The sequence below is a fragment of the Argentina anserina genome, chromosome 7 (assembly GCF_933775445.1).
Source record: "Argentina anserina chromosome 7, drPotAnse1.1, whole genome shotgun sequence".
Taxonomy (NCBI): Eukaryota; Viridiplantae; Streptophyta; class Magnoliopsida; order Rosales; family Rosaceae; genus Argentina; species Argentina anserina.
In genome coordinates, this window is record NC_065878.1 from 22762568 (window position 1) to 22785221 (window position 22654).

General features: G+C 36.1%; 2 protein-coding genes across 2 annotated transcripts in view; one reads left to right on the forward strand and one right to left on the reverse strand.

Annotated features, from left to right (window-relative positions):
* Positions 1 to 22654, forward strand: part of LOC126801676 (heavy metal-associated isoprenylated plant protein 39-like) — a 92526-nt gene that overhangs the window by 40511 nt on the left and 29361 nt on the right. The gene's annotated exons all lie outside the window — the stretch shown is intronic.
* Positions 706 to 2803, reverse strand: LOC126801667 (beta-carotene hydroxylase 2, chloroplastic-like). The gene is made up of 7 exons (XM_050529088.1): positions 2348 to 2803; positions 2190 to 2249; positions 2035 to 2106; positions 1773 to 1907; positions 1474 to 1599; positions 1182 to 1238; positions 706 to 1065 (listed from the first exon to the last, which is right to left on the reverse strand). The coding sequence occupies exons 1-7, from the start codon at positions 2756 to 2758 to the stop codon at positions 988 to 990; spliced, it is 939 nt and encodes a 312-aa protein (XP_050385045.1). The 5' UTR covers positions 2759 to 2803; the 3' UTR covers positions 706 to 987.

A 22654-nucleotide genomic window follows, 5' to 3' on the forward strand; every position in this document is an offset into this window, starting at 1 on the left:
TGAGCAGCGTTTAGGATCTCGCAGGAAGCGAAGGCCAACCTAGAAGAGGTGTTATCTTGTTTTAGTTTACCGTCTCCTGCTATGGTGGAGGATCGAGTAAGGCCGCTGGAAACAAACCGGTGGCAATGAAGGTTGTCGAAGTGTTTTCTCGACTAGACCACACGGTTGGCCTTCGGGACGCGGCATGGGCTTTGGGTGTGGTCTAACTCGTTGGGTTTTGGCTCTTGGATTGGCCCAATCCTTTACTTTCCACATCATTTGGGTCATGCACGACTTAAGCCACCCACAATCCTAATTTGTACAATTAGGGTTGTGTAGTTATATATCTGTTTGTCAGTAGCTTTAGCTTTAATTTCCGAACTTTGGTTATGTACATTGTTTTGGATGATTTTTAGTTTCGAACTTTTGGATTTTGTTTTTCGTTTTATTACTTAGTTAGTTGGTGTCTATTTAGGGTGTCTTGTCACCCGTATGCATGATCTCAAAGATCGTCAATGAGCCTTGAACTCGAATCGACTTTATGCCAAATGAATTCGTTTCATTGTTTTTTTTTTAAATCTAGTTTTTTACATGTGAAAGTGATCTTGTTGGATCTTTAAATAACGTGAAAGCTTGTTATTAAAATCTCATCTTTTGACCACATGGAAACAAAAATACAGAAGTGTGTTGCAACCCGATCTATGCTCCAAAATTAGGGTTGGAAACATTGCACCTCCTCAGTCCTTTTCTCATTACTCTCATGTGTTAACATTTGTACAATGACAAAAGGTTGCTAGCACCCAAGCAGTGTATAAGTGGGACAAAATACAAATCCCCATACAGTAGAATACTAATATACATACCTATCTCCCTTCATTCAAAGGACTCTAGCCTCATCTGCCTAGCACACCATTTTAGCACTCGTTCAGATATGAAAAACCAGCTCACAAAACCCATTTGATTCAATTATCTCTAACCCCGTACTCTACTACAATCTTCAAATTTAAGTTACGAGTTCTTGTATGCTTTGATTCTCCTATCAATCTCCTTCTGCAGCTCTTCCTTTCCTCCCACTCCTTCAACCTCCTGCATCACCCCAGAAAACAAATATATGATTAGTTTAGTGTAAACTATATATAATCTATAGGAAGACAGAGACAAATTTGGATTAGATTATAGGGGGTATTAAAGAATGGACAAACCTGAGGACCAAGAAACAGACCATATGGAACACCCTTGAATTTCTCCGAGTGGTGTAGCTGAGGCCAAAACATCAGAATCAAAACACAATCTTTGACAGTTAGATTCAGTTTAAGCAGAAAACCATAGTTTAATTAAAAATAGTCACACCAAAATAATAAAAACAAAAACGAAAATACATTTGTTTTCTATTGCAATAATTCATTGAGAGGGAATTTGAGTCTATGGTCTGTTTCATTTGACAATGATCTATAGTTCTATACTTATTGACAAAAAAAATATATTGTTCTATACCTGATGGGCTGCAGCAACCTTTCTGAAATAGAGCACGTTGGCGATGGGACCTACCGGGAATCTTTTATGAACTAGACCATCGTGGACGAACATGTACGCCATTCCAAACACTGTAATTCCAAGACCCTGTTTTTCATTCATTCAAAGTCAGTTTGTAACAGTAGAAAGAAATTTGAGGAAAAAAGAAAGATAGCTTATAATCCCCAGCAGTTTATTATATAGTTAAAATCCGTTAATCAAGGAATAAAATCATATTTGGAAGAACTCAAATCAAAGCCTGAAAGGAAAAGAGGACTCACAGCACCAAAACAAAGGCCCGGAACATAGCCTTTGTGGAAGAAGCCATAGTTGAGCAAACCTATAGCTGGAACCGCGTTGATTATAGCAAACACATCGTTGAGCTCGAATGGCCCTTCTCTGGGCTTGTGGTGGGACTGTAATTGATCATAAATTTCATGTCAACATTAAAACACTATTGGTTTCATAATTCAAGACACAGTCTTTGCTTGTTTCCCAGAACAGAAACCCAGCTAGTAAGAAATTCAAAGTTTGAAGCCAAACCTCATGCATATGCCATAGTGAAGCGTGCCACAGAGCTTTGTGCGCCCATCTTGCCCAAAATTCCATCCCCACCTAAAAAAAATTCAGAAAACTTGAGCTGAATTTGGTAAGCTTTTCTCCATATTTAGAAATAAATTAGTGAACTTTATACTTACAGCAGCACCAACTGAGAGAGCAAAGGTACCAAACATTTCAGACACAGGCACATTCTCACCCTACACCACAAAATTTAAGCACCCCAATTCAACAACTAAAACATAGAGAAACTTAAAAAAAAGAGATAGTAACTTTGAGAAATCAATTAACTAAGTACCTCCATTTGCCAGTAAAATCTGTAATAAACAGCCATGGCAGCCATGGAAGTGATACCAAAGCTAGACATAACAGCAGCGACAAGATAAGTGAACCTCTCGGATTTCTTCCTCGCCAATCGTTCGGCACCACGTAAGGACGGAATCACAATAGGGATCTCGGAGCTGGCGTTCTCTTGTGGTATATTTTCCGAACTGTCGACGTGAGGAGTAGCACTTCGTTTGTGTTCCTCCATGACAACGTAAACAGTGAGACACAGTTTTCTCCGAGTCTTATGTAAGAGTGTTGTTTTATGGTGGCAGAGATTGGAGGGAGGGAAGAAGACGGTGGGTTTGGGTTTGGGGAGGAGGTAGGAGGATTGGATGAGGCGGAGGGCGGTGGGGGTTGTGGGGGCGAAGAGTCCGACCGCCATGGAAGTGGGTTTATGTTTTTGTGGTGTAAATTCAGAGGGGTAGAGAGAGAGAGAGAGAGAGAGAGAGAGAGAGAGAGAGAGAGAGAGAGAGAGAGAGAGAGAGGAGTATGAGGTTTTGGGGTTGGAAATTGAAGTGTTGAAGAGACACCACAAGTTTTGTCTGTGAGAGAAAACGAGACGAGGCAAGTGTGAGGGACTAGTTGGAATGAGAAATGCGAGTGAGTAATTGGGGACTAGGGCTGTCTTTGGTGCAGCTGAACTTATTTAAAAAGCTGACTTATACTTATTTCTGAAAATAAGTAGCTGATAAAAAAAGTAAATGAGTGTTTGGTAAACTGACTTTTATAAGTGACTGTTAGTGACAGAAGCAGTGATAAAGCGTTTGGTAAATTCAAACTCGCTTCTGTTTTAAATTTATCAAATGACCAATTTGGACATGTAAAATGATTTCAAGTTGATTTTATAGATTGTTTTAAAATTTGTTAATTAAATATATTCTCAACATTAGGAGCTTACAACTTCATTTTAATTATGAAACTATATAAATAAATAATCAGTTTGTGTACTACAATTACTAAAGTCTAATTGCTACTTTGACCTTGTCATAAGAGTTTAGAGATTAATATTAAAAAAATTCCTTGTTTTTATGAGAGCCTTAACTATTTGTTAATAACATAATATCATGTAATTATATTGCTAATATATATGAGAGAGGGATATTAGACCATATGGGTGCTAATTACCAGGTCAGTTGTTGTAATAACCCGAATTTTTAGAAACTAAATGTCTAGTATTTTCAAAGTGTTAAACTTGTGAAATTAATTCAAGACGACAATTGGAGGTTTGCGACATTTCAAAACAAAAACGGAAACGTTCTCGGATCGTTTAATTAGAAAACGTAACGTTACCGCAACGTATAGATCGACTTTTATTCCGTCGCTCGGTTGCAAAAACTTCCTTCACGAAAGTCGTAGAGCTCATCGATACGAATTCGTGGACATGTCATGCGTTCGAATCGGACGTCGGATGCAAACGTTATTAACGTTGGAAGTTCGTTTCCGATTTTGGAAATAGTATAAAAGGAAGGAGAGGAGATTAAAAATCAGAAAATCAGATTTTTTCTAAAAATCAGATCGGGGTACTGTTCATCCGAGCTCGGGTACTGTTCACCCGACCCAAAAACCTTCTCCGGCCGATTTCTCCACCATCCGACGTCGCCTCGTGTCGTGCCACCTATCAAACTGACGGGCTCGACGAGCTCCATCTTTTGGGCTACGCCTTGCACTCCGGCGACAACCACACACGGTGTAGCAACCGCCGGAAGTTACTGTTGTGGCGGCGCCGCCTCCTTCGGCCACCATGGCTCAAGATTCTTGGGGGGTTTTTCTTGTCTCAGTCCCAACAACATTCCCACAAAAGGAATCGAGCCAAATCGAAGTGTAAGTACCCGAATCAAAATTTCAATTTCTAGGGTTTGTGAATAGTGCCGATTTCATGTTCTTCGTTGTTTGGACTGTTTAGACTCGGATTTAGACCTTGGTGTCAACTAGGAAGTTGTTGGAAATGTTGTTTAGGTTGTGGTGGTGAAATTTGGTGATGATTGGTGGCGGTCGGCGAACAGTAACGCCGAATGAATAGTGACTGTGAATAGTAACTCCGCATGAATAGTGATATGTAACAGTAACTGTGAATAGTGATCTGTAACAGTAACTGTGAACAGTGCCATGGTAAAACAGTAACTGTGAACAGTGTTTTGGTAAAACAGTAACTGTGAACAGTGGTTTAGTAAAAACAGTGATTAGTAAACATGAACAGTGTTCCGTGAACAATGTTTTATGAACAACATTTAGCTGTGCTGAACTCGTCACCTGATATTTTAAGTATCATTTTCTAAGCATTTATCGTGCTATTAGGTGACTGACGAAACGAGTGAGGAAATTACTTTCAGGGTCGTGGAAGTTGCACGCAGGAAAGAAGGTGAGTAAAATCTCACTTATTTACGAATCTACCCTTGCGGTGATTCCAAGATTTTTGCAAGAGTTTTTAATATTGAATTACGACACGTATACAATATAGTGAATTACGTATATATCGTATAAATCGTAATAAGTACATATATATATAGTTTGTTATATTATATACTGTTATGAATTCATTTGAATTGGTCATTTCGAATGACGAGAATTAAATGTTGAGCATGCGATGTGATTTTTGTACAATATGAGGTGTGATTATTGTACGTGGTTTTAACATGAGTTTGTTAAAATGTTTTGTCTTCGGACGAGTTTTGTCTTCGGACGAGTTTTTGTCTTCGGACGTGTTTATGAAATATGACATGTATACGATATAATGGATTATATATATATATTGTATAAATGGTAAATATGTACATATATATATAGTTTGCTATATAATATACTGTTATGATTTTATCGTGATTTATGTCATTTCGATGACGAGATTTAAATATCGAGCATGTGATTTTGATTTGTACAATATGATGTGAGATTATTGTACGTGATTTTAACATTGAGTTTGTTAAAATGTTGATTTGTCTTCGGACATGATTTTTAGTACAATATGATGTGAGATTATTGTACGTGATTTTAACATTGAGATTGTTAAAATGTTGATTTGTCTTCGGACGTGATTGGTACAATATGATGTGAGATTATTGTACGTGTTTGGCAAGTCGGAACCTAGCCTTTGGCCGGGCGAAAGTTACGATACAGTTAGAGCTCTAGTCTGTCTGCCTTAGTACTGCATGTGAGGTAACGGGTGGTTATCTGCTCATGGGTACTCAGATTGTTTGGATGTTGGATAGCGGGTGGCTATCCAATATCAGCGGTGTATTACGAGAGGGGTAACAGATGTGTACCAGCGTTCTTGGTACCCGTATTATAAATGCATTTGAGTAACCAGAAGGGTTACTTAATTTCTCATGAGCGCTTCTTTTCATATTTCTTTGGGACAACCAAATGGGCCGTCCATTAACTCATGAGTGCATTTATATTTATTTGATTTGTGGATTTTCGTATATATATTAATATGCGAGTTATATTTTCATTTACTCATACGAGCTGTAAAGCTTACCGGGTTTGTGTTTACAATCCCGGTGCACCAATTCGATGGTGTAGTGGATAACTCCGCAGGTGTGGATTAGCGGGAATTGACGGACCGCTCAGAGGACTTGAAGTTATTTATCTCCAGCTTGTGTGAGGATTTTGTGTGACTATCTTGTGAGTTTGTTGTGAGGATTACGCAATTTCATTTGTTATAATATTGAATTATAATTTGGGTTGTAATAATCGGTTTAACTGAGTTGTATTTTGAACTCAGAGATGATCCGCTGTGGCATTTTAAATGATTTCGATTCGTTGAAATTGTTTGGTGTTTAACGACTTTGAAATTTTGAGTTTTTAAGCTTGAAATTTTGGGGTCGTTACAGTTGTTGAGCACCAGGTGGCGCTCAACAGCCGTCTGATATGGTCAAACAGTTAGATCGGACAGTTGACCAGTATTGTAGACCATATATTCATAAAGTTTACAAACTTGCATTGATCATATTCATATCAAGAATGAACATATAGGAAAACATATATGATATCATGTTTTAGTTTTCATATCAGACCACAGATACACAAGCAGTTGCTAACAATTTCTATCTTTTCAAAAAGGCAATGAATAACAGAATTTCTATTACAAATATATTATAGTTAAACATCAAAAATTAAGTATTAGTACTAAGGCTCTTCCTCCCCACAGCTCCTCCCCACAGCTGCAAGCCTTCTTTGATATGGATGACATCAATACTCACATAAGTCACATGAGCACTAAGACTGAAACAAAGTATAGACAAGCAACAACATAAGAGAAGCCACATATTCTAAAATGTAGATAGCAACAAACCTCATGAGCACCTAACATTTTTTCAATTACCTAAAATCAGTAATGACTAAACCCAAAAAGTAATTTAAGAACTTAATATTCATCTTGCAAAATTCACAAGAATGAAACTGCTTGAGAGCAGCAAATGGAAACAACTGAAAGAAGAAAAGAATGAGACTCACTAGCTTTCAAGCTCAACTTGTCAAAGCAACAAACATTCATATTTTTGGCAGTAAATCCAAAGATATGTTTAGGTCAGTAATCCGCATATCTTTAGGTTAGTTCATAAACATATGATACAAATATAGCATTACTTACAATATATGCGAACCACTCCACTGACTCCATACTCTTCAATTCCAGAATAGAGCTAAAAGAAGGTCAAGGAAATATTAACGAAATATTGTTCTTTAACTGAATGGACATGGGACATATTATATAAAGTTACTGTCTTGTTTGCATTGTATGACAAAATTCACAAAAAGGATACATCTGACACATTCACTACAAATCTATAAACACCAATCATGCATACTACTTCAATATGGTCTCTTTTCTTCACACAAAACTCCTGCAGTTTAAGAAGAAACAAATGAACTGATCTGATGGAAAAAATAAAAATAATAAAAGAGAGATAATAATCTAAGCATAGATTCAGTGGTTTTCAATCTTTTGTTAACATCACCAATTCTGTAGCTATAAGTGAGCATGGGAAAATAGACTTAAATTACAGGGCAATGGTTTCAAATGTTTAATTGTAACGTATGGCCTATGGCAGCTTCCTTTTATTAACTGGTGCTATCTGCGTTCCATAGGATAAAGTAAAAGAAATACAAGAAAGTTTGAAAGAGTTTACCAACTTCACCAACATTACTAATGCACTGTACTAGTAAGAATATATACCAACTAGCATAATTCAGATGTAAAGCAGCAAAGGTTTGAACATGACAGTACCTTTGTTTGGAATCTTACTGGCATATGCTTTGCCGCGCGTCTCTTAGCAGCAGGAAGGGCATTGCTGCCGGCATTTGAAATTCTCTTGGTTGCAAGTAGGTTCCTTATGATCAGTGAGCAGAAGTTGTATGTATCTTTATATGTAGACAAATACTAAGATGAGTTACAGGAGTGGTAGGTACCTTGAGCACATAATCTGAAGCAGCAGTGGTTTTCTGTCCCTCTAGTGCTGCTGCCTGTAAAAAGTGAAAACCATTAAAACGAAAATCCAAACAACCATTTCACAACTAAAATCAGATTAGTCTCTTCCCAATTATACTATGAAACAAAGAACAAATCCAGGGGAATTGTTTACATACGATTCTAATGACAATGACTCAAAACTTGGAAGCTAGCTAATTATCAGCATACCTTTATACCTACCATCTATGTTTCTCTCAATTGAAAATCACATACCTTGATACTCTCTCAATTTTTCGTTTACATAGCAATGAACACACATAGATCTCATTATATAAACAATTGAGCAAAACCTAGTTTTGATTGAATTAGATGCCAACAATTTTAATCTCGACAATAGAATTGTAAAAAACACTAAGCACCCAGAATCGTAAACTTTACCACACAAACCCAGAACAAACTAATCTCAAATATTCATCAGATTCAAAGAAATTTGAAACTGAAATAGATAAAGAACTAACCTTAATGCAAATTTTCCAAGCACCTTGCTTGTCTTCGATCTTTGATTACGAACCAAGAATCGTAATGAGGCGAGGGTGATGAAGCGTCAGATGGAGAAATTGTGTGTTTGTAATGAGAAGCTGCTCTGCCTATAATTGATGACAAGGGTTTGTGGCAAGTGAGTGTAATTGATTTGAGGAAGTGAGGACAGAAACCGGTATTTTTAAACTTTCATTAAAGTACAGTAAATAGCGCCACAGTAATTTTCAGCGCTTCTGCTTCTAAAAGGAGGGGTGAGACAGCTTCGGCTTTTGGACGAGAAAAGCCATTGCTTTTGGAAGCCGCTGACAAGAAGTTGGATTACCAAACGCAATAGAAGGCTTAGCTTATAATCACCGTACTCAATAAGCACTACCAAACACAGCCTAGAAGGCTAGAAGCAAAGCGGGGCTTTAAAATACGAGTATGGGGGCTCAGGAGAATTTTGTTTCCAAGGGGCATGATTTTTGGATCAAATTACAATAACACCACTGGGTTGGCTAACAGTAAAGTAAATTAATAACTTTAGGTCAACTCTCACGGTAAGTTCTATTTGGGGGTTTATTTTTATTTTAGCACCCCCTTATTGTATTATTCATATATGACTCATTTTTCTATCTCTAACAATTATGTGCTATATAGGGTGCTATATACACAATTATTGATTAAAATATGATTTTGAGTGTCATATGAAGGTGTTATAACATAGTTAAATTGATACGGGTTCATGCACTGTTGAAGTCTTGATCTTGAAAAATTACTAGATATAATAGTAAGTAAAACTTAGTTTAGGTCCAAGTCCTATTGTAAAATCAAAACCCCTTAAAACAAGATGTTAGAGATGAAAACTTCTATTTTAAGACCAAAACCAATGTTTAACACCATTGTTAGAGTTGCCCTTAGGTGAACTGAACTTGAATGAGATTAAGAAGAAATTGAAGAGAAAGAGAATTCGCAAGGATACTATGTTGAGTATCAACCATGCAAACTCGAAAAGGGATGGACTCATATTGGCTTTTCTAGGCAAGAATCCGTTAGATTAATATTCATGATCCTTTTTTTTTGGATTAAAATGCATTCTAATAATAAAGAAGTTGAATACATGGATGAAACTTAAGACAATTTGATTATTTGAGACCAGATAATCATACAAGTCAGCTCATAAGATCATATAAACTTGGTCAACACCATAAACAAAATGAAATGTTAATAGATGTCCAAAAGCCTACAAATACAAGTTATCGTTTATAATCATTTAAGAGAACAATTAAATTATCAGGAACTCAAAAGTATGTTTGCAACGTACATATAAGTCTCTACATACAACTAAAAATAGATGTTACACGAACTACTAAATTGACTTATGAGAGTATTTGTTTAATAAAAACTATTTTAACTTCAATATAATTATATGTCTATCCAAATGGCCCAGGTTATGAGTCTTACCTAGACTAACTTCAAATTGGTTTGAAGTACCAACTTATTAGAGCTAACAATGTCTTGAAGGTGAGGGACAATGACTTCGTTCTGTTTTTACCTAACCTATATCATGTATAGATCGCATAAAGTGATATAGCAAATTGATGTTATGCTACTAGATGTGGAAAACGTCATTTTTGTATGGTTGTATAAAAGGAAAATATAGAAAGTTTGGTAAGGTCATATAGATAACATTTTGCTCAGGTAAAAATATATGTTTCATGAATCATGACCATAAGCTCACATTATGCAAAAGGAAGCAATTCTAGTGAGGACTTCTGTTGAGTCATCACGACATTAACAAGGACTGATTAAGCAAATGCGACTATAATTAAAGAGAGTGGCATATCGTAATAATTAGTGAATTGAAGGAATGCGAGGCCAATGACCGGACGACAGCGTATCACATCCCGAGTTCGATAAAAACGACACTCAAAACACTTCTGTTACAAGTTGACGAGCTCTACTAGAAAGCCACGTAGCACTTTATGGCATCACTCATCACCTCCGAGCCTTTTTCCGCGGGATGCGACGTTTAGTTCATCGTCGTTTTCCTACAGGGTACTTTGCCCCGACGTTAGGCTCCATATGTGCTCCTCGTGGCAAGTTGCTATTCGTATGTGCTGACACGTGCACACCCGTGGACTCCACGTGTTCCAACCGGGGTGTCTACGGCATTGTTTCAATTCGGCCACACCAACTCAAACAATGAATATATTTGAGCATTACGCGTGCATGCAAATAGTATATGACGGGTTAACTTACTATGTATTAATATATGCTATATATTTCAAATTTGATGGTTGAAAACGTTTTTTTGATTGATCTCATTTATAAAATAATATCAACCGTTAGATAAGAGATGTATAACATACATAAATGTATAGTAGAATTTTCCGTATATGACACCTAATATCATATATAGAACCAAATGGGCAACAATTACGAACAAATGATCTAACCAATAGAAATGAAAGCAATCAAGAAAAGAAGATCTTACCCTAGCTGATGCAACATGTGAAGTACGTATATATATAGCAAGCTATTTAGCGTACACATGCAATGAAGCAGTCGGAAAACATATATAGGCGTTCTCCTTGCAATGGGGATTGAAGCTAAAGGTGCATGTAGACAGGAATATGCGCGTGCATGGGATCCTGAGGAGTATGGTCATGAGGAGTTGAGTAGAACCCTGAGCTTAACAAAAACGATCGTACCGGCCGGTGCCCCATAACATGATAATGGGAAAGGGCGGAAGAGAGAGTACGTAGTACTTACCCAGCAACTACGGACAGCATCGATCGTAGCATTGGACTTGAGTATCTGGGCTGGTGAGAAGAAAAGAATGAAACGTTATCCTCACTAGCTAGTGCAATAGGACTGAAAGTCTAAAACCCTCCAAGTACGGGTTCCGGTGGATCTTCCCACTGCTGGGATTGGCGCCTGTAAACCTCAGAGAGAAGGGGATGTCGGTAATTAGCAGGGTAACATCCAAGAGCATAGACATCTCTGAGCTCCACCAGCTTCGGATAAATTTTGTACTGTTCAAATCACACGCAGCCATTCCGGCAGGTCAACTCAGTTTGATCTCATCCATCTTTCTCCCTTAACTTCTTAAGCGCCGGTTGCCATAACTTTTTTCTCAAACCTTCTTAATTGGAATCTCTTGTATCTAACTGCTCAAAATAGATCTGTTATTTCAAGCATGTAATTAAGAGGAATTCTTGACGGATGTGATTTTAAAAGCTGGCATGGTCATCAACTGGGAGTAGCAAGCTGGAAAATTCCGAGTTAGAATTCGTCATTAGAGAAATGAGATCTCAGACATCTCACCCTTTTGATATTCCTCGGATTATCTTCATCAGAATACCCCAGGTTAGAATCACACACTTATTGAATGCATTCATGAAGCCAATAGTGCAGACATAGATAACAAAAAGAATACGTACCTATATACTGATGCACAAGCTAGCTAGAAATCTAGCATCAAAGAAAGTCAAATAAAATGAGGCCTCTGATTCCTTCTATTTTATACTCCTAGAATAATGTGCTCAGATCGACAAACTAAGGAAGAATTTTGTTTCTTGTAGCTGAAAGAATATTATTTCACAGACTACCTATAGCTTAATGCGCATTACACTGACATAGCTAGCTAGCTTTACACAAGTATACAGAACAACAATGTACGTACGAATAAAACGAGAGAATGTTATGTGAGCAAAGGGAGAAAATTACTCTGAAATAAGGCTGGAACTGGGCAGGTGCTCCTGCCTTGTCACCACCAATTCAACTCCCTGGGGATGCCCGGTACCCATTGCGATCCACAAACCTTGAACGTCGTTCAAAGCGATCGGGGCAAAGAACGTACTGAACATAACCAATAATAAGTATCCGCAATTTTTTCAATCAAAAATGAAGGCATTCATTAAACGCAACCGCAATCATATTTACATATATGAATACGTATTAAATTAATAATAAACTACATTACTTCTCAAAAACAAAAATAATAAACTACATTAAGGAGCAGATTGTGAATGTGTGTTGCGTTTATTTATCGACGTATCTTGGTCGCGCGTCCTACAGTAAAACACGCATCAACTCGATCAACGAATATAATGCCGCTGATACCAATAGTATTACAGACAACCCACAGACAAAGATTAACGAGTTCTCACACGAAGATCTATGACGTTGACGTAGCAGTATTAAGTCATGCAGTTTTTCCCACGTTAGAGGCACACTTTGTTCCTTGATTGAAGTGAGTAACTCGTAATATTTCGAAGTCAGTCCTTTGAGCACACAAGAAACAATTCGTTGGTCATCGACCGGAAACCCAGCTGCATAGAGGCCATTGATAATGTCCTTCGCTTCACTCATGTATGAATTGATATATCTATGTGTCATCATCAGGTTCTCGAGGCGATCCTGAAGCCCATTCACGTGAACTGTTGCCTCTTCAGCAAATAGGTTTTCAAAGTTCAACCATAAGTCTCTTCCACTTGTGCACCCTTTTGCATGTACGAGTAGTAGTTCCTCACATAGGCTTCCATTGATCAAACACAGGAGTAACTGGTCCTTCTTCGTCCAATGAGTATAAGAAGCTTCAGTGCTACTTTCCGATCCGAACACAACTCTCTTCCTTCGGCCACATCCAATATACCATGGAACTTGAGGATTGGGATGAAGAAGGATTTCAATCCATAGCAAGTAATTGTGTGACCCCGTGAATTGGACTGGCATGGAGACTGAAACAAGTTTCAGAGCCGACAACATTTAGATAGGTGTTTTTCTCCCAAAAGAAAGCTCTCTAATTCTCGTGATACTAATAATCCATGGATCTTATAGCTGTAGCTATTTATAGAGAGTTAGGGTTAGCAATATTATTCTCTTCCCATGAAATCAAGGAATAATCTACCAAGATTTTCCTATTTACCTTTTGTGTTGCCTTTGTAATTAAGGCTTAGCTTGTCATGGGTTATTTCCTAGTTTATTGCACAATCCTCTTTGATTCGATATTCGAAACAAAGCAAAAAAGAAAAAAGATCATACCCTAGCTGCTGCAACAAGTGAAGTAGCTAGGTGTTCTCCTTGCAATGGGGATTGAAGCTAAAGGTGCGTGTTGACAGACAGGAATATGTGGGAGAAGGCATTAATTTGTTTTGGGTCATGAGGAGTTGAGCTAGTAGAGCCTGAGCTTATCAGAAACCGCGCCGGTGCCCGTAACGGGAAAGCGCGGAAGAAAGAGTAGTACTTACCAGAAACCAGGGACGGCATCGTAGCATTAGCTAGACCGGAGTATCTGGACCAGTGAGAAGTAAAGAATGAAACGTTATCGATGCCCTAGTGCAATCAGGACTCAAAACCCTCGATCCACGTACGAACGGGTTCAGGTGGCCGGATCTTCCCACAGCTGGGATCGATTGGCGCCTGTAGACCTCAGAGAGAAGGGGATGCCCGTAACGCGCAGGGTACGTACCATCCCAGAGCATAGACATATCCTCCGAGCTCCAGCTCCACCAGCTTCGGATAAATTTTGTACTGTTCAATTCACACGCATCCATGCGTTCTGGTTCACTCACTTTGATCTCATCTCCATCTTTCTCCCTTCTTAACTTGTTAGTATTGTGCGTTAAGCGATTTCTTATTAAGTGGGAGTTTCTGGTTGGAGTATTCCGATCGAGTTATAATTCGTCATTAGAGACATGAGATCTCACCTTTTTGGTATTCCATGGATTATTTTCATCAGGATATCCCAGGTTAGAGATCTCCCACTTAATTGAATGCATTCATGTAGCCAATAGTGCAGACGACTTTTGTTATCTACATACTCATGGCACAAGAAATCTAGCATCGAAGAAAATCAAATGAGGCCTTTGATTATCTAATCAGAATGCTTTATATTTCATACTCCTAGATGCTATTCTGGAATTATAGTAAACATAATATAGCTCAGACAAACTAGGGAAGAATTTTGTTTCTTGTAACTTAAAGATCATTTCACAGACTACATATAGCTTAACGCACATAATACTGATCGACGCACCAGCTAGCTGATGTATACAAGTCAACATGTCACTATGACCTTGTATACAAAAAACAATGTACGAATAAAACGAGAGCATGTAATGCATGTGAGCAAAGCGAGAAAATTACTCTGAAATTAGATAAGACTGGAACTGAGCAGGTGCTCCTGCAGTCTTGTCACCACCAAATTCCCCTAGCCTGAGGATGCCATACCCATTGCGATCTACAAACCATGAATGTCCTCAATTCAAAGCGATCGAGGCAAAGCACTGAACATAACCATCAAGTATTCTTTATGAACAAATGACACTACTAAAACCATAACATGAACTAATTTGACAGGATCGAATGTTACCGGGGACAGTCACCCTTGGAGCCACCCATTGATCTAGCTAGAGTCTTGTTCACCAAGGTAGCATGCACAATTTCGGATAGAAGATGTCAAAGTCCTCAAGTACTCAATATCCCTCACTGATGAGGTACCAGTACCAGTACGTGCGGGCAAAACGTCTCTCGCACATAGTCCGTGGACTTGAAGCTTTGCATTAGCTTGATCATTTGCAAATTCTGAACAACGATCTCCGGGTGCTTTTCAAGATTAAAATCCTTCTTGGCATATATAACAAACTCCCTCTATCTATTCAACATTGAAGAACCGAAATTTTAGACATTAGCATTACCAATCCGACTTCAATGTAATCCTTACAAATGTCGCAGAGGATTACGCCAGCTAGCGCGCTCGAAACCAAATGAAAAAAGCGTTAGTACCGATAAGTAAGTCAAATAACGTACCTATATGCATGGATGCATGCATTCACTGGCGTCTAGCTGTTGTTTAATGCAAAATCATACATTAATCTCAACAAGTTCTGATCCATACGTACTGCAAAATAACTCCGAGCCTTCCTCCAACAAAATTAGAAGATTAAAAACAAGCTCCTATCAAGGTTAAGAATATATCGAAGCCGCCTGTGTCGATCTTAATTAATTATCCAGATAACGGAGAGATTAGAATTTAGATTCTCCAGAGTTTTTGACACCCCACACGAGGATGAACAAAAAGACAGAAGAGGTGGAAGCTAGGAATTGCAGCAAGTAGCAAAACAACCAGCATGAATTATATGATCGATTCAAGAATCTACTACTCTACTAGAAAATGAACTCGATCTTTCATCACATGTATACAGTTAGATTCGTTTCTTTTTAGGTAAGAATCTTCGTTTCTTCCGGCCGGCACTTTGCTGTCAGTCCAAAACCCTACATTTTCCCGCCAAATTTACACCGGCCGAAGCCAGAAACTTACCCGACATCTCCACCCACTCCAAACCCAACCACATCGGAAAGTCCGTGCGGGCCCGACGGAGAACTGTAGTAGCTTCTCGATCTCAAGGAAGTCCAAATCCGAGAGAGACCGAGAGCAGCGATAAGAGTTGGATTCACTTTATTATTGGAGACGGTCAGGCTTGTCCGTTCTGGCTATGCTCTCAATTCAACAGGTATATATAATCAAATCAGTTATATAAAGTGATTTGCGTTGAGATTACCGGATGCTCTTGTTGTTTCAAGTGCTATTTCTCTGGACAATGTTATACATATATTGTGTCTTGCAGGGCCGGCCCTGGAAAATTTGAGACCCAGTGTAAAGAAAAAAAAATGGGCCCTTCCCCACACAAAAAAACAAACAGAAAAAAAAAATTGGCTCTTATACTGAAAAAAAAAACAAACAAACAGAAAAAAAAAAAATTTGGCCTTGGCCCAGTGCGGTAGCACTGGCTGCCCCCCCTCAGGGCCGGCCCTGGTGTCTTGTGATGCATGGTGGTTTTCTAAGTTCCAAGGAATATATGACAAAACCAAGAAATTATTATATGAGGAGTGCTATGGCGACATATAATATGGCGTCAAATCCGGCGCCGCAATCGTAAGTGCCATGTTATATCACATTGTCACATCAACAATTAAAATTATATAAAAATATCATTTTAAATTAAAAGATAATTATATACTTGTTAATCTAACGGTTATAAATTATTATAAAAATATTTTTATTTTATTTTTTTTTCATTTTTTATTTTTCATCACAATAATACTTCTAAAATATAATTTAAAAAATTAAAATTTACGAAACTTTGCTTGAAATATGTATGTGCACGTGCGAAATATATATATATATATACATATGCACAATATATATTTATTTTTAAATTTTAGACAATGTAAGGTAACTATAATATATATATTTAGATGAAAACTTTTAGTAAGATTTTTTTGGTTTTTTTCTAAAATAGAATATTCTTTTATTAGGGTAAAATCGATTTAAGGAGATATGTAAGGTAACAAATATTATTTTTCCTAGAGTATACATATCTTAATTAATACCATATTTAATACAATTATGTCGATGTTAATTTTCCTAATGACAAATATATCAAGATTCATGACTTTCTTACTTAATTAATTTATATTTATGATAAATTAATGACTATAATTAATTAATACAATTACCATATAGGCACCTCTCACACACTCATATATATATAATCTATATATTTAAGCATACTTTGTATATATCGTATTTGTTTATTATATTTTAAAAGCATTCTGAAAAATAAATGATATAAAAAAGAACTATAATTTTTTTATAATAATCTAAAGTCGTTGGATTAATAAGGATATGATTGTGTTTTCATTCAAAAATGACATTTTGTGATTATTGTAATTGCTAACATGACAATGTGACGTGTCATGCCACGTGTGATTGTGTCGCGCTATCTGACGCTATATTACGGCGCTAAAGCATTTTCCTTATTATATATACCCGCCAAATGAAAACATGTGGCGTACCCACTTAATCTTATTTGTTCATTTTGTACTGTGATTGTTTCTGATTGATTCTTATATGTAAATAAATTTTTGTCATTTTCACCGCGTGCATGTTAATTATACCATGAAGGAAGTAATATGATTGGCTGGGTATACCACATGTCAGTTTCACGTGGTGTGGCGGGTACACAGAATAATTACTCGACAAAACGTACTTGCTTCAAATATAGATTATACCATGGCGTAATACGATTGGTTGGGTACACCACATGACAATGTTACGTGGTGTGGCGGATACATAGAATAATTATATCAGATAAATTATTATATATACCCGCCACATATCCCACGTGGCGTATTCTCTTAATGTTATTGATCCATTTTTTATTGTAATTGTTTCTGATTAGTTCTTATATGTAAATAAACTTTTATTATTTTCACCACGTACATGTTAATTATACAATGACGTAATATGATTGACTGGATACATCACATAACAGTGTCACGCGGTGTGGTGCGTACACATAATAATTACTCTTTATATCATAAGTCGGCGATGTTTGTCTCATAAATTGCCTGGGCTCTATATTATTAAATAATATTTGACTATTTAGTGTAAGTATAGTGAGGTGGCCAAGGACAAAAGATATATCTTTTTGAAATCTCATTCATGGTTCTATAATCGTGATAATCTCTTAGCATAAAGCTATGTTAGCTGTTAACTACATAGCACGGAAGCTTGGTTGGACGACCGATTCCCGCTTCGGAAGCGGAAGCGGGAGTGGAAGCACTCGGAAGCGTGGGGAAGCGCGACAGAAGCGCGATTCCGAAAAAAGTGGGTTTGGAAGCGCGACGGAAGCGTTGGCTTCTAAATTGGAAGCTCGATGGAAACGTTAGCTTCCAAATTGGAAGCGCGGCGGAAGCGTTGACTTCCAAATTGGAAGTGTGATTCATTCTCTACCTCTATTTCATCAATCAATGTCTTGAGACTCTTCTTGTCGTCTCATCTTCTTATTTATTTCGTTAAGCGGTTAAAGATGATAATCATCAATCAATCTAATATGTGTCAGAAATAAGGGGGGAAATATCAGGAAAATCTAGATAAGAGAGATATAGAGAGAAGACAGAGAGTTGTGGAGAGATATGAAAAAAAATCCATATGAGAAAGAGAGATAGAAGGAAGACGAACCTTTTTTTTTATCAATTTCATCTAAGTGATGTCTCTTTGACTTGCACGTGCCCAACACCTTCACACTATGTTGTACATTTTTTTGTTTGAATTTTGAAATGAAGCTTTAATAATGCTATAATTAAAGATAATCATGGGTTAGAAAATAAGTCATTAATAGTTATCCAGTTATTTTAATACTAGATAAAATAATTAAAAAATAAAATATAAAAATATTATATATATATATATTATTCTAACGCTTCCAAAACGCACCCGCTTCCTTAATTTTTGGAAAAAAAACGCTTCCGCGTTTCAAACGCTTCGCTTCCACGTACCCGCACCCGATTCCATGCAGCCTAGGCTGTTAATTAAGCTTTTACTTGTTAAAATCTTATGTACATTGCTCAATTTTGTATTCTTTTGTTTCAAGTGCTATTCCTCAGGATGCTGGTGCAGTAGGTAAACAAATCATATGTACTGAAAACATTAACCGTACGCTGTCTTCTTTTCTTTCTCCCTTCAATCTCCTACAATGTCACTGGGCGCGCTCATCAGCCTACAGATTCCAGGAGTTTATAATTCATATCCTGAATTCACTAGCACTCTAGTAGTTAGTAGTCCACTGCACTCAGTGCAATGTTATTCATCGATCACATTGAATTAATATGTTGCTTCTTCTTATGTAAATTGTATCATAAACTATCAGTACTTCCAATCTGCAAGTCTGATGTTTCATAATCGAAACTTTAGTACGATCGAACATATTTAAGGACACTAATGTCTGGTTTTTATATTAAAACCTTCCAATAGTTAGATGTTTACCTAATTTTGGACAATAACATGACTTTGAAATGCAAAATGACAGCGAGATCGGAAATATCAACTCAACAAAGGTTGGTTAACCTTCATGTGTTGGTTGATTTGATAAATCTTGAAAATACATTTATAGAGTGACACGGTGAAAAGGTTGATCACTTGATATATCAGATAGATATGCAAGAACCCTCTTCGTGAATTCGTGGTACCATCATTTTAGCACTTATATAATCTCATATAGAAGTATTCTATAATTCGTAAAATAATCTCATGTACTTGGATGAGATGAGGAAAGACAATAACTAAATTTGGAAGTTACGGTAGAACGTCACAAATTCATTTTGGTTGTAAATTAGTTATGTTGTTTTAAGATCGATAATTGGGAATTTTGCCAACATAAATGTCTCTGAATTGAACTTTTGCATATCAACAGATGAATAGATATAAGCTTAGAGAATTGAATTCATGAGATGGTAGTGCAAAGATCAAACACTAACATTTCAATCCATATAGTTCAATAGGCAGTACCAATTCTCATTGTTTCTCATTCAAGTAAATACAACATACTATACTTGAATGAATAACCAGAAAAAAATGAACTCACCACCTAAGCTAATCAATCCATTCATTAATTAGAATTTATTTTCTTCTTAAACTAAATCAGTAGTATTCGATTAAACGAGTTTTCATTCGTCATAATATCTTATATAGTATAGAGAGAGAATGGTGGCTATTGAGAAAAGGCTCAAACAAACACAAACATTTTTTTTTAAATAATGACCCTAATCTAGTCTTCACATATTTTGGAAACTATAAAGTACCAAAAACTCACAAAATACACAAACTTGCTAATACACAAAAGAAAACTCAGGTCCATAACCTCAGCAATAACATTTTTCATCAAACATACATCATTAAGATGATTTGGAGGATTAGTCTATTTTTGTTAAGGCGCCAACGCTCACAAGTATACACACCAAAATTCGGGATGATTAACATGAAAAAAAAAATTTAAATACACACCCCTAAAATAGTTAATACACACTCATTACTCAATAGACCACTTATTTTATTTATCATTCTAATTTTGTACTAGATACACAACCCAAAGTGTCTAAAATATCCTTAACTCAAGGTACCTTATAATTTCATATGATTTTTTATTATAAATGTTTCATATAATTAGTATGTACAAAGATATATTGAAAATTTGTACATGTCCATATATATTGATTATCAAGAAATTCTTACATATTATTGTTCTTCGAATCATGAAACATGAAAAACAATAAATGCATTATTCTTCGTGCTTGATAAACTTTTACCTATTCTTCATCTTTATTTTCATCGTCAATTTTTTTTTACAAAGAGTAAATTTTTAATTTAATAAAATGAGAAGATCATAATGTCTTAACATAAATTACGTTGGTTTGACATTCTAACTTAAGAAATTATGATTTTTTTTAAAGAAATAAATAAATGGATGAATTGATAATCAAAAGTTTTCACTTAATTTTTCATCAAATACATGTAATCTCTTTCCTTGCAAAAACTTACTTAATTTCTTATATTATTAGTTTCTCAAAATTTATTTTCTTAGTTAGAGGTATGTTTTGGTCATTTCCCATTCTTATGAAATTTGATTTGAAATCTAAAAAAATATGTATATGTATTAAGTAATTAGGGGTGTGTATTTCAAACTTCTCAAAAAAAAAAAGAATATGACTATAAAATAACCAAGTGATATGGTATATGTATGATGTAAATGCCGAAGTACTTAAGTCTGTTGAACTCAGTTCGGTAGTCTGCCACAAACCTTTTAATCGCTACATCCACTCTCTCAATCCATACATCAACATTCGGGATAATTACTACGAAAATGAATATGATTAGAAAATAAACAAGTGCTATAACAAATATGTACCGGATGAAATGACAAAATAACTTGAGTCTCCCGAACCTGGTTGAATAGTTTGTCCCAAATCTTTCAATCCACACATCCACTCTCTCAAACCATACATCAAAATTCAAGATGATTAACACGAAAAAAAAATGAACATGATTAAACGCACATTAAATGCATGAGCAAACGAGTTAAGGAAAGGAAAGAAAAACATCATAGCGAATATCTGAAATAGAAAATAACCAACCGCCAGTAAAAATAAAAAATGAACTATCTGACGAAGTAAGAGAAACCTCCCTTGTCCGGCTCGGTAGCGTACCACGAAATTCTCATACAACTTATCTAGTTTATCTATCAAGATTTCTCATATTGGTCCTCCCAACCAGTTTTCTTCTCTTGCCTTCAAAATGGCCCAATGCATAATAACAGACACAATGAAATATATTGGTAATAATATTGGTAATTGGATTAAACAAAATGAGTTGGATGACTTGAACCCTAAGCTTATCACCTTGTACAAGTTTGAATATTCTAACTATAAGACCTTGTTACACAAGTTGCATTGACAAGAAACTTTCCCTAAATAAAATATTTAAGTTGTATAGTGATTGATAATAACATGGCTAACTATTTACCTCCGTGGAAAGGATAATTCATTCGGATACTGCACCGGCTAGAAACTTTCCCATAATATGGAGTCTCTTGATATGTGGCATGATTTTTCAAGCAAATATAAAGTGTACCATAATGTGCTTAAGTTACATAAGAGGAGAAACAAAAAAGATAACAAAGAATACTTCTTTGTTCTTAGAAGAACAACGACTTGACAACTCCTTGTTCTCGACATTTCATTAAATGAATCATCTAAACCCAAATGTCCAAAACTCAGGCCTCTAGCTAGGTGAGAGATCCATCACTTTCAAACAACTAAATCAAGAAGGGTAAATAAAATTTCCCTTTGAAATCACCATAGCTATGTTGGGATTGAAATGAGAAAAAAAAAAATCAAAGAGAAAATTCATAAACTAAGGAGATGTTTCAAATTTGTACTCATTTTTGGTTCATAAATCTAAACTCAAAATTTAGTGGAAATCTACTTAATTATGTCGCATTCAATCCCAAACCAATCAAACTTAAGTCTCTACCGAAAGTACTCGAACATATATTTTTCCTTACATATAGCATATTCCCGCTATCCTTAAATCGGTCACCCATCAACTCGAGTACAACAAGCTAACACCAATACTAAACAAGATCAATCTCAAGAAAATGTAGAAGGGAATAATAAAGTTGTAGATCGATTATAAATTAATTATTAACGTCACTGAAAAAGAAAGAAAAGATTAGTCAATTTATCTTAATCAAATAGTCGGATTTTTTTATCATGTATTAGTATACTACACTTCTAAAACTCCTACATACAATTGTGAGAATTGATGGAGTCTCATTTGACCACATATTTTGATTCTCTAAAATATAAATGTCTAATAATCAAGATATCGTCCAAATATGAGTTTTTACTTTTGTGATCATTATTGAGCAAATACAATGTCATTGCCTAGTTAAATATTAAAGTTTGTTTTTGGTATTTGGAAAGTCTTAAGTTGAGAATCATAGC